This window comes from Cibotium barometz, chromosome 24 (assembly GCF_041138505.1).
Source record: "Cibotium barometz isolate CiBa-2024 chromosome 24, ASM4113850v1, whole genome shotgun sequence".
Lineage (NCBI taxonomy): Eukaryota > Viridiplantae > Streptophyta > Polypodiopsida > Cyatheales > Cibotiaceae > Cibotium > Cibotium barometz.
The window spans coordinates 28,952,708-28,966,397 of NC_141069.1; the positions used below are offsets into that span (position 1 = coordinate 28,952,708).

Below are 13,690 nucleotides of genomic sequence, written 5' to 3' on the forward strand. Positions count from 1 at the left end.
ACCATACGGTGTGATACGGGATGGTGTATTTATTGTATGAATTGAATCATACGTCTCCATTTCTTCAACTTGGGTTGTTTAGGTTTTCTATTATGGGTTTGGTGGCTTTGTTCTCTTTTGTTATGGGCTCTTCACGCTCTATTTTTGGATTGACTATTACTTTTGATTGCCCTCTTTGGTGCAAAGGTTTTGAACTTGCTTGATCGCTAAGTTGTCTAGTACTGGGAAACTTTTTTGATCCTCAAGATTATTTTGGTAGCCAAATCTTGGATGCCCCCTTACAATAACCTTGAGTACATAGCGTTTTGTTGGTCACCCATTTGTATTGTATGTGAGTATATTTGATATACTCCCTAGTTGTCTTACTTGTTAATGATGAATTCTTTTGCATTGGTTGTGCCTTGATGTACTTGGTAATGGGTTTTTTTGTTAGTGGTTGGTTTCTTTTTCTTTTGTTATGCCTTGATATACTTGGTGACGGCAAAGAGTTTTGGGAATACATATCTATCTTTGTCTTACCTATGCTTGGCAAAGCTTGCTTGGTAGTTGCATAGATTTTCCACTTAATTTGTATGGATGGCTACTATTGCAAGGTTTATTAATCTCCCTTTTGTCTACCAATTGTGATATTTGTTCTAAGAGAATATTTATTGTGTTGGTGAGATCCCTATCCTTTTGATATGTGTTGGACTCCCCATCTTAAGGATTAGAGTCAGAGATGGAATATTCCTCACTGATATCATCTTCCAAGTTGATGCTCTCATTTCACCAGTTGGGAATTCCATTGTGGTTACCCTTCAACATCATTAGTTGCACCCACAAATGAGGCTCAGACAAAAGTTTGAGCCTTATGTAGCCTATGTTTGAGCCTCAAATTTAGATACACCCTAATTTAGGAGAAAAAGAATTTACTTGAGATTTAATCTCATGTACAAGAAGAGGCTCAAACAAAAGTTTGAGCCTCAAACTACTTTGTCTTTATGACATAGGTTGAATTCACTAATACTTTACCATATAGATTGCTACATTGAATAATCTCTTTTCATTACTCACACTTAAAGAAACTTAGTCACTTCCAAGTGTTTATTATATCTATTAACTGTGTGCACCCCCCTTGCATGCATGCATGCTATAAGCAGAGGCTGTGTTGTCTTCTTCTTTGTGATTCCTAGTTTTAAGAGACATGCACTTGAGTGAGAAAACCAACTAAAAAAACACCTATTTATTGAAGTATTTTTTATTTTATTTTGCAGACACAATGCGAAATGGAGACAAGGTGTTTCTCTCTCAAGGAAGTTCAAGAAAGGGATGTGGTGTTATTCATTGTGTTGATCCTTTGGGAAAGTGTGGCTGTGACTATATTGGTATCAGATGTGTCTCAGTTCATGTAACTCAAAGTTTTGAAAACACATGGCCACTTCCTTTTCCAACAATAGAAGCAAAGACAATGGAAACAGCGATTGGAAGCATCATTAGATGGACAATCAATCTACTTGTGCTAGATAATGAAAAGTTTCATAACAACTTTGAAACTGATTTAGAATTGTAGGATGCATCCTTGATTCGAGATTCATGGCAAAAAAAAGAGTCTGCTTGTGGGATGAAGATGGGATGCAAAAGATTGGAGAAGGAGTCATTTTATTGGTACATCCATATGAGGCCATCAACTTTACAGAGTTAGGTGAGTCACATCTAGGAATAATACTTGAAAAATCATTACATACTACAGCAAACCCCTCAGGTCACCACATGGATTTACCTCATTTGAGCTTGATGCCATGGCCAATCAAGCAGCTTACATTTCAAAATGGAGAATCTCTCAAATCATTTGTTCATAATGTGGATGCATGCAGATGTGATGAAGAAGGTGTTCATGATCTTCTTGTTCAAGAAGACTCTGATAATTCATTTTACCCAGGGTCTGATGTAGATGACATTGATAATAGGCTCTCAGATGATGAGCTTCAAAATGCAATCACTCAGACATCTGATTCTGGAAAAAGAAAATATGTAAGGAGAGTAAGAGTTATCAAAACAAATCAAAATCCTGCATACTCAAAGAGGTGCACTTTGAGTGATGTACAAAAGTTTTTTGGTTGATTGTTGCAATAAAAAGTGTTGTAAGATGGTAGATCATCAAAAAATAATGGAGACTAGGCTAAATTTTTGGGGACAAGGCTATTCCCAAAGTTCAACCTATATTTATGATACCATCAGTATGGCTTTTACAAAGGATTCAGAGAAAGACACATTAGATTTTTTGCATAATGGGATGCATATTTGTAGTATGGCTTGGTACACAATACATGGTGTCTCAAAAAAACGACATTTTACAGATACAAAAGGAGGTTTTTTGAGGGAGCAAAGTGTGCAAGCCATGGAAACACTACAATCATTCGCAAGAGTCATGAGCACTGTGAGATGGGTAAAACCTATATTCAAGAATTCATAGACAAGAATGTAGAAAGGATGCCTCATAAGTCAATGACTTCAGCCTATGGTGGTCGTGAAACACAACTAGTTTTGCCATCTATGTATAAGCAAGTGGACATTCTACGTGAAGTGAATGCAACATTGGCTTCTCTTGGATATTCAACTCTATCACAACCAACCTTTTCACATCTTTGGAACACAACATTCAAAATAGTATCACTTTCAAAAACCAGCACATTTTCAAAATGTGATACATGCACAACAATAAAGCTAAAATTGGAGTCGACCAAAGTGCAAGAGGAGCGTGCAAAGCTCTTTATTCTTCATAGGAAACACATGTCACAACAAATGACTTGTCGAAATGTTTATTATGCTTGGAGGACATACTCTGAGCTATATCCGACCAAATACTTATGTATTATCCATGATAAGATGGATCAGAAAAAGACATGTATACCACATGTGAATCCAATTCCTAAATCTTTGAATCAAGTAATGTCTCTTCCTGTTTCTCTAACAAGAATGCTTACACATGGACATGGGCAAAATGCTTATGGACACTTTGCTTTGGGATTCTGGCCAAGTGATCCTAATTTCACCATAGGGTCTCTATCCAAGTGCTTTCGTAATTTGGAAAGACCTAATAATCACATGTATGGAGATTTGATGCATAAAAATGTCTCTTTGAGAAGTTCAAATCCAGTATTGGATAGTCTTATGTCTTTCCACGCTTTGGAAAGGCATATGGCTATCAAAAATGGTGGCAATCAAGGAGGAATGCATGTCAATACTACCTCAAAGACCGTTTCTCTAGATGAATGTAGAAACAATGGGGAGCATCTTCATAAAGATAATACACAACAGGATGGTGATACAGAATTCAAAAAGTTGCCTAGAACATTATTGCTAAAATTAGACAATTGTGGATCTGAAAACAAAAATCGTTATGTATTTGCATATTTGTCATTACTTTTGTTGCAAAGGGAGTATTTGACATTGTTCAGCTTGGATTCCTTATGGTGGGGCATACACATGAAGACATCGATGCATTGTTCAATCGTTTTTCAGAAGAGATTAGAACAGAACAAGTGTTCTCATTTCCTCCCTTGATGCAACACTTTAATGATTTCATACAAACTCATCCTGCACCTTTTTTGATCAAAAAGGTTCCTAATTTCAAAGATTTTGTTAAAGGTTACCTACATGAAGGGGGTGATAAGCTAGTGGGTCACTCAAAACCTTTACAATTCAGATTCTACATGAGTGAAGGAGTACCATTGATGCAATACAAAATACATCCAACAAAACGTGACTGGTCACCAGATGAAGGAATTGAACTATGGAAGCGAGGTGAAAATGGAGAGACATTGCTCCCTACAGGTGCTCCAAAATTTCTTCCATATTTTGAGTACATGAAAGATCACGAGAAAGTGATAGAAGGCTTGCAAACATTTGTAAACTGGTGGAAGTCTTTTATTGATAGCAAAGGGAAAGAATCTGCATATGCCAATTGGATTATGCCGGTAATAGAGTACTGGGAGCAAATGATCATTGCCTTGAGGACTCCATGTGTGGAGCAAGAAGATGTAATGCAGGAATTTTGGCCTAGAAGCTTATCCTCACCAGTTGTTGCTCTTGAAGATGCATTTGAGGATGAAGATAACTTTGGAATGAATGAGAACGAAGATCTTTACTGTGGTTCTGCACGAAATAAACCCAAGGAAGAGTTCAACCCTCAAATTGATGTATCAAAGGGTAACTTTGTTCTTGTACGGCCTAGTAGCTCAATGTATCCTATATGGCTAGGGGTTGCAATATCTGATGTGGATAAAGAAAAGGAATCAGAGACTTTTTCAAGAGTGAAGATTCAATATTGGGCTCCCATCACAAAGCAAAAAAATGCCAATGAGGTAGATGTATATAAGGATTGTTGGAAAAAAACTTGGAGATGCAATGAAAAAGACCCTCAAAGGTGGGAACATGCTAATAGTATAGTTTGGAGTTGGACTCCAAGAACAAACAATGCATCTAGTAGTAGAGAGGCAGGGCAGAGCAAGCTTCCCAAAACCATAAAAATTTCAAAAAGTGTGGTTGAGAAAGCAAAATTAAGCCTAAACCTTGGAGGACATGTGAATGATGGAAGTGCTTCAGAATGCGATGATAACATTCTTAAGGATTAAACTAATGCCATTAATTATCCTTTTCAATTGATGGAAAGAATGTCCTTCACATTTTATTTACTATTTTCTTATCATGTATTGATGCCAACAATGTAATAGTAAATTTCTACTTTTAAAAAAGACTCCAGCTGTTTATCCATTTTCTTCTTGATTTTTTTATTCAATAAAGTCATTTCAAGAACATACATTAACTTTTAGTGTCAAAATAGATCAACTTATATGTCTTTACAAGCTATAATTTTAATCTCAAATAAAGTCACATTAGTGCCAAAGTTCTGAATTTTTCCCGAAATTCCTAAATTGGAGTTAACCCCCAGAGTCATCCCTCCGCAAGGACGCCCTCTACTAAGACACCCTTGGTTGAGCTTCCTCCACCAAGACTGGTACCAGTTGGAATAAAAAGGAATTAAATGTAGACATTAACCTTTTGTGTTTTCTTGAGCTAATCTAGAATACTATAAATAAATACCTATGGAAACAATGAAGTAAAATAACGGGGTGGGATCCTCTCACGAGACATATTTTTGGAGATTATAAGAATGCAGATGTTTGTTGTCTTGAATGTCTTTTGGATTGTTAGCTCCTTGGGTGAACTAGTAATAACTCTCCAGAAATCGATCTCCTCAAAAGGTCCAGTAGGATGGGTGGTAGCACAGGGGGTTGTTGAGCCCACGCTTTTCCCAAAATTTTTCTAGAAGTTGGGGTCGTCCTAGCGATCTCCTATTCCAAGAAAGAGAGGGAATGAATAAGGATTATGTAGTACTAAAAGTATTACTATAGGTAGTAGCTAGGTAGTTGTTCTCAAGGATAGTCTATCATGAATCCCCGTTGGGCTAGTTAGTGTGTTGGAAGGGGATCCAAGGATCCTCTTTCTAGTCCCAGGCAGGAGGGATGCCAGAAACAGCCGGCATGGTTGAGCATGGCCCTCAGAAGTGGTATTAGAGAGGGAATTAATAGGGATTATGTAGTACTCAAAGTATTATTATAGGTGGTAGCTAGGTAGTTGTTCTCAAGGATAGTCTGTCATAAATTCCCGATGGGCTGGTTAGTGTGTTGGAAGGGGATCCAACAACTTTCTAGTCCCAGGCAAAAGGGACATTGAAAACAGTCGGGACGACTGGACGTGGCCCTCACAAGTGTTATCAGAGCATAGGTTTTGAAGAAATGAGTCAGTAAGAGAGGTCTTTGACTGATCAACCGCGAACTTGATGACCGATGTATTCTTTTGATATTGAAATAAGCAGGTAGTTGGTATGAGAAGCTACTTGTCTAATATTTGGCCATCTCTATGGAGAGAGTAGTTGAAAGTGGTGGTACTTGTGGTGTTTTTTTTCAAATAAGCTCCTTGCAGTTGTTTTGGCAGAGTGGAGCAGTGTTTTGCATGAGTAGATGGTGCATGGTGTTAGCATGGTAGCAGAATAAGTCCCCCACTTTTGTTTTGGTACAGTTGCATGCATTAGTTGCTAGCAATGCAGTGTTCTTTTTTATTTTGACATGCTAAGGTGCAAGGGAATTAGTGATGAAGGAGCTGTGGTTGATGTGCATGAGCTACAAGGGTCCCATGTGGCTTACAGATGAGTAAACAGGGTGGTGATGCAGCTGGAATCTATTGGAAAGGTCATCTTGGAGGACAGGTAGCAGGAGCTGGGAAGCTCGGATGGAGATGCTCTGAACTGGAAAAGTGTAGTTTAAGATGATGTGAACAACTTCCCAGAAGGAAGTTTTGTCAAAGGAGCTACGGTTTGTGAGATATGTGTGCTAGAAGGTGTACCCTTTTCATTTGGACAGGTAGCAGGTTGATGATGGGCCACTTTAATGTGACTTTTGTATTGCCTCATGGGGCTGGATTTGCTTGGATACAGGTGCCTGAATGTAGCTTCTTATAGGTGCTTCAAGGCCATATGGTTGGATTTTCATTTGGGTATATGGGCAGCAGGTTGGAGACTCTCCAATGTGTATAGTTTTCTATGTGTGCTTAGCACTTAGAAATTTTTTGAAAGAAGAAGCAGGTGGCCAAGTGCGAGTTTTGATCGCCTTGGATGAAGGCCTTACACGTGGAATCAGGATGCACAGAGCCTATGGAATGTACTTGGATATGTAGGCTAAAGGCCTACCAAAACGGCTCGTCATTTGGATTCTTGAGCAGGGAGTAGCAGCAGGTCAAAGTGGGGCAATTGGAGAGCTGTCACTTTGAATTTTTTTAATGGACGAAATCTTGTCAGGGACCTACTTTTGGCACGAAGAATGGAGCTTCGAAGAGAGTCATGAAGTGGAGCGGGGATGATGGATTGATGCCGAACATGTGGGCAAGAGGTCCACGAAGTTTGTTTGTTCATTGGTATTGTTGGGAACAAGTGGCAGAGTGAGCAAAAGTGCCCTGGCCTTTGGTTTCTCAAAGAGGAGAAAAATTTAGTTTCTTTGTGTATTATGGAGAGGACTCATGGTGAGCAGCCACGTGGCCTTGGAGAAGAGAGGGAATAATCCCACATACACAAAATGCTACACAAGAGTTTGGCCTTCATATGTTAAACCGTGGCATCTCTCTCGTAACACTCATGTGAGAGTGGAGAGCTCTCGTGAGCTTGGTTATGGCGGTGACATTTGTTGCCAGACTGTGGGCTGTTGCGCATGTTGTGGCGCTGCTGTTGAGCTGCCGGCGACGGCCATTTTGGACGGAGGTGATGGCAATGGAGATGGCCCGTGCGCAGGTGCAACAGTTGCGATGGCGATGGAGCAGGTTCGTGAGCAGTAGGATCCGTGAAGGAGAAGATGAAGAAGGAGGGGGGGTGAGCGAAATCACTGACCCCCTCCACCATAGGTGTAAAGGGTGGTTCCCACGTGGTTGCTTAAGGGGCCCCCTTTGAAGCCTTAAGATTAAGTTAGGGGGGGTTTCCCACCCCCCTCCCCAACGAAGTACAAAGCAACGCCCAAGGGGCTGGTTCACACTCAAAAAAGGGCGTCCGCCTACCTCTAAAAAAAAGGCAAAAAAACCTATATTTAGCACTTTTTAAAAAAATGTGAAGAGCTTTTTGAAGGAGAGAAAAACAGAGGAGAAAAGGAAAAAAGGGGAATTTCTTTTTGTTCTTTGCTATTGAAGAGAGAGGAGAGATCTTGAGGGAAAGAGCAACCTTGTGCCGATCGATGCGGACTTAAAGAAGGAAAGTGTGTGCATGCATGCCCACATACTTTTTGAGAAAGGGAAAGAGTTACAGGTGAATAAAAAGAGGGTAGACGAGAATTGAGAGAAAAAGGGTGATTCTTCTGTTGACTTGAAGCTGCGAAGAGATTTTCTTCTCATTTATTGGTGTGGGTGAGTGCCCAAGGCATGTGCCGGGCTTGTGAACTATCCATAGCCAGTTTCTGAGTAATCCTCTTGTACATCTATCATAGTGAATGCATCTTGGGTTCCTTGTGCTCTTATATGTGATTTCCAAGCAGTAAATAATTATCCTCTATCTTGTTTGAGTAGTGTGAGTGAGAGTGAGCTTACTAGAGAGAATTGAGGTGTTTCTTCTCTCTATGGGGAGTGTTTAAAGGTTAGCAGGTGTTGGTAATCAAATTTCTCTTGTGAAAGGGTTTTGTTGAAGTTGTTTGTGTGGTTCCAGTCTACCGAAGGCTGGTGGTGTCTCCTGAATCAATTGGTGTGTCTATTTCCAAACTGGGAGTGGGTTACATAGAGGCAATCAGTTATTTTTCTCCATTCCTACAATACTAATCAAGAGTCACTCGTCTCACTGGGTTAGTTGGTTGGTTGGAATTGATCTATGGGTTTTGAAAGGGATTGATGCTACTCCGCTCAAGGTTGGGATGATAGAAAGAGGATGGTTTGAAATGTGAGGATTTGGAATCGAGATTTGGACGTGGAATTCTAGGATGCTGGTTGGTTTTGGAATGTGGAAATTCTGGATGGGATTGGCTTTGGTTGTTGGGTTCCCCATGTGAAACTTTGTTTTGGAATCCAATGAAAAAATTTCATGGAAATAAGGGTCCTATGGTTGTCTCCCTAGTGAAAGCTTGAAGTGCTATGGAATCTTGTGTATGGTTTGATGTGATGATTTTTCTTAATGGTTTTGTATTAGAATTGATGGTACTCCTCAAGGATAAATTGATTGGTATGTTTTGAATGACTTGATAGGATTCTCTGCTTGGAGCACTTAGGACTTTGCATGGCTTGCATTTAAAGCATGCATCTGTGTGAGTAAGGTAGTCACCCCAAAAGAGATGTTAATGGTTGATTATTGGCTAGGGAACATAGATGATTGTTCAAGGATTATGAGGCTTCTAGAAGGTCTAGTAGAGTTCTAAAAACTCTGTGAGGTCTGGGGATTTGGAGAAATAAATTTCATGTGCTGCTTCTTGTACCAAGAATAGTTTTAAGTGGGGAAGATTGAATCATCTTCCCTGATCACAGGATGGTTTTGAACAAGTGCGGAAGCTTGGTTGTCAAAGAGGGCTTTGAGCAAGTTGCAGACTACTAAAGGATGGCAAGGACATGGAATTTTAGGAGGAGAGGGGAAACTCCCAATATTTGATAAGTGAAGTGAAAGTCTTGCTATAAAACAAAAGATACTGTGAAAGGACAAAGGACTTGATGAAAGGGTAAGGTTTTGAGACTGTTTATTTAGCAAGAACTGCTTAGACGCTCTTGTAAAGAGGCCTTCACTTGACATCATGTGGCTAGAATGAGTCTTCTTTAGGGTTACGTATGGTCTTACTAGTGGATTCAAAAAATGACTAGTTGGGTGCTCCTTATGGGTGGTGTTCCGCAATGATGATGCACTGGCAAGGATGCCTTGATCCGTCTTTCCGAAGGCTGGGTTGACGGGATGATTTTGAAGGACACTGTGAGAGTTAGAAGGAGTAAGTTACAAACTGCTTAAGGTCGGCTAAGATTACTGAGTTAGGAAAGTTGGAGAGCTTCTTGTAAGCAAAAAGAGAAAATTGTAGTCTTGTTGCGATAAAAGAGGTTATGTGAGGATGAGGTTTGCTAGAATATTTCAATTTTGTGACCTCATAATTAGCAAAAATTACTTAAGTGCTCCTATAATCTATTAAGTGCACTTACGAAAGTGATGTTACATTCAGTTGAAGGTTGCATATGGTCGTAGCAGAGGATTCAAGATAATAGTCTTTTTATGAGAATCAATCTCGAGCAGTGATTAGGGGTTTTGAGAATCCTTTGGATGTTTTGTGGACGGGTCGCAAACTCAGAAGATAGCAGAAACAAGAAGAGGAATGGCCTTCATCTTCGAGCAATGGTAATTAAGAAAGAGATTCATTCTTGTCAATTTCAAGAACTATCTAGGGACTGAGGGTAAGCTCGAGTCAAGTAAAGAAAGTGCAAGGAAAGTGAGAAGAAACGTTTTGAGAGCACGCCCATTGGCCTCTGCTTTCAATGTCTAAGAGGAGGGTATTTTTCCAAGAAGCATTCTTGGATTATTGGTAGGAAAGCCGTTAGTTAATAAGTGAAATCAAAATGACCAAGTAACACAATAGCAAGAAAAAGGTTAACAAGCTAGACAAAGGAAATTGACAAGTGATTCCTAAAGGATCTAAGATTATCATTTCAGGATCCTACCAGCTAGTGGAAGTTTAATGCCAAGATTAGAAGGCTCCACTCATCTCAAGATTAAGAATCATCCAGCAAAGCAAAGGTGTGGTGTTTTTTTTCAATAAGCTTTTGCAACTTTGCAAGCAGGAAAGAGTATGTAGGCACACATGTGTACATATGCATGGTGTGTGCATGTAGGTGAATAAGCCCCCACAGATGGTAGGAGTAGCAGTTGGGATGGATGTGCAAAAATGTGCTTGAATGGAGGTGGACAAGTAGGTGTGCATGTGAGAAAGGTGCACTTTTGGTGCTATGATAGCACGTTGTCGAGAAGTTAGTGTGCTTACCAGGAAGGCACCGGGCCTCTTGCTATGAGAGTTAGTGAGTAAATACCAAAGACTATATGAAGAGGCTAATCCTTAGACACCATGAATTCTAGAGCTTGATAGATATTGTAGCTAAAGAAGCCCTACTTTCTCTCTTGCACATACATATATACAAATAGAAGAATAATGAAAAGGAAATCAAAATAAGACAAAGATGAAAACATCAAAGGTTAGCTCATATCTTATCATAGGCAAAATGAAAGGATTAATATTAGAGTTGATAGCATTTAATCTTTGCTGCCCAAACAAGCTATGAACTGTTCTTTGAAATTGTAGCTTTGTACTTACTATGACATATATGTTTTGTCTAGCAATTGGCATTAATTGTGTGTATATGTGCTCATGATTCATAGCAAAATAACTATAGCAACATTAAAAGAAAAGCTATAGTCTATAAGGGGTAATATGATGGGATCCGGTGAAGAAAGTATTTCTCCAAGTCTTTCGGGACCAAAGAGAAATACTATACGTTGCTGGAAATGAATTTTACGGCTAATCCAAATGTTAATTGTTAGAGATTGTACAAAATGAAAGCGATTGAATCTTAGCTCATGTGGATTATTGTTATTCATTTATGATATGTTAAGTATATATCAAAACTTAGAAGTGAGAGAGGTGAAATAGGATGAAGAAGAAGAGAGTTTCCCTCCCAAGCCCTATTGTTGCTCGTAGGCAACAAGGATACTACGGGGAGAGATGTACCTGTAGAAACAAGCACCTAGTGCTCGTAGAGAGTGTGAGACTATAAAGAGTGGGAGAGATTTTAGAGATATTTGTTATAAAGAAGTGTCTATTCTTGTATACATAAATGTTAAGTTTGGAGTTAGAGATAAATGTCAAGTAGCTTTGATTATACACTAGGAGATAGAGATAGAGATGAAGGTGATGATTGATAAAAGATTAAGGAAGAAACAAGAAAAATCAGCAAAACATAAAGAAAATCAAACCTTAAATCATAAACCCTTTGATGTATTTGCTTCCTTGATGAAGAAAGAAGGAGATGTAAGATTCCATGCCTTGATTGATGCACCAAATGCAAGACCTTCTTTGATTAAGGTTGATGCTTACAAGAGATGTGTATAATTTGGGCTATTCTCTCTTAAAGAGCTAGCATAACATCATAAGGAGTTATATGGGCTAAATACACTATGGCATTACTCATTTAATCCCTCCTAAAAGCTTGTCCTTCAACAAAGAAGAGGGTCCTTTTTATAGGTGAAGGAAACCCTACTTAAGATAATCACTTGATTAGGCTAAAGACTTAGCCCAAATCAATTGGTATTTGAAAAATTACTAAAAATTACAATATTAGGATTAAAATATCATGTGATTGAGCATCTTTGGTCGTGAGGAATCCATATGGGTGCATTATTTATGTGGGCCCCACATTGAGATGCCTTCCATGTGGCTCCAGCAGGGTGACTCAACTAGTCTGTCTTTGTCTGCAAAGCATCTTTGAGTTGGCCCATTCACATTGTTGTGTTCTTTAGCCCCTATATTACCTAAATACCCTCTTGTAGCTTGGAAAACCAAAAGTAACCTTCACTTCACCTAGATTTACCTGCTTACTTTTCCTTCCTGTAAAATGAAGCTGTGAGAGGATTTTACAGTGTTTTGGCTGTAACTTTTGACCTGTAACTTGGATTGACATGCTTCAAAAGGTAAAATTGACCTATTCAAGGAGCTTGACTTGGTTTTGGCCTTTTCTCCACGCCCTTACTTCAGAAAATTCGGGTTGTATGGTTCAAGTTTACTTTGAATCCTTCTTTGCATGAAAGTCTTCAAGTAGGCCCTTCCTCTTGTATGCATCCAAGGAAGGCATGATATATCAAAGAAGATTCCTCCTTGAAATAAGGGGAAAAGAAGGAAAATACATCACATGGAATTTAAATTAAGATATGAGTTGGAATAAAAATACATCACATTGAATTTGGGGTCATCTAGTAGGACATAAGAGGCCTACAAGATAAGATTACTTATTTGATAGAGAGAAGTTTTGATAAATTTATTGGAAATATCTCTAGATATAGTATTTAGCTAGGGTATAAAAGATAATAGAAGAAAAATACCAATTCTTACCCATAGTACTTACTTATAGTAATGCAATTTATTTTCATCCTTGAAGTAAATAGTAAGATGAGGTAGATAGATTTTATTTATGTATATGTATATTTTGTGATATACTCTTGTGGATAAAATAGTCCTAAAGTAAACCTCTTAGTACTCATTCCCACTATGTACTTGCCACAGCACGACATCCACCCCCTCTAAACCTGCGCATCCTCTGGCATGTGCCACATGTAGTCCTTAGAGGTTCTATCCTGTTGTAGATGCTTGATGCTTTCATCATTATCACTCCCCAAAGCTTCATCTTCACTTTGAATTTCACCTGTGTACTCCTCTTCCTCAACATCTCCCAAAGCATTGTCTTTTCTTTGCTTAAACACTTTGATCCTTTTCCCTGCGATGGGAACCTTAACTTCTGTCCCATCTAGTTCAGACAAGCTATAAGTAGCATTGTCATGCACATCCCTTACAACATATGGCCCAAACCATCTTTTTGAGAATTTACGCATGGTTGTGTGCTGGTTATCAAGGCTACTATCATACACTAGAACCCAATCACCTTTCTCAATTGCTTTGCTCCTGAGCCGATGTCGCTTATCAAAATAGCCCTTGTTCTTCAACCGTGCATTTTTCAATCTCTCTTTTGCAGCTTCAATGTCTTCAGGTCTCCTCTCTAGTTGCCTTATTCGTAATGCAAGGAGCGCTTCCCTGCTAATCCCATCTTGCCAAGGAAGTACATTCCATGTGGGAATTGTTTCTTCTATTGGTATCACTGGTTTTTGACCATACATCAACTCTGTAGGCATATAGCCAGTTATACAGAGCTATGTGTTGTACGATCTGCCCATAAAGCATATGGTAGCAATTTTGGCCATTCACTTACTCTTCCTTCACAGGCCTTAGCCAAAGCTTTGATGATTGGAGGATGCCCTCGTTCACTCTTCCCATTGCCTTCAGGGTTGTAAGCTGTAGTAAGGGAAAGCTGAATTCCTAGCCTGAAAAAGAAATCCCTTGCTTCTTGGGCATCTAACTCCCCTCTATCTGCAGTGATCTTTCCCACACAGCCATAACGA

General features: G+C 39.2%; 1 protein-coding gene across 1 annotated transcript; it reads right to left on the reverse strand.

The window, feature by feature from the left end:
* Positions 1-12,817: 12,817 nt before the first annotated feature.
* LOC147625130 (uncharacterized) lies at positions 12,818-13,423 on the reverse strand. Its single transcript, XM_086817941.1, has one exon. The coding sequence runs from the start codon at positions 13,421-13,423 to the stop codon at positions 12,818-12,820; it is 606 nt and encodes a 201-aa protein (XP_086674067.1).
* Positions 13,424-13,690: the final 267 nt, after the last annotated feature.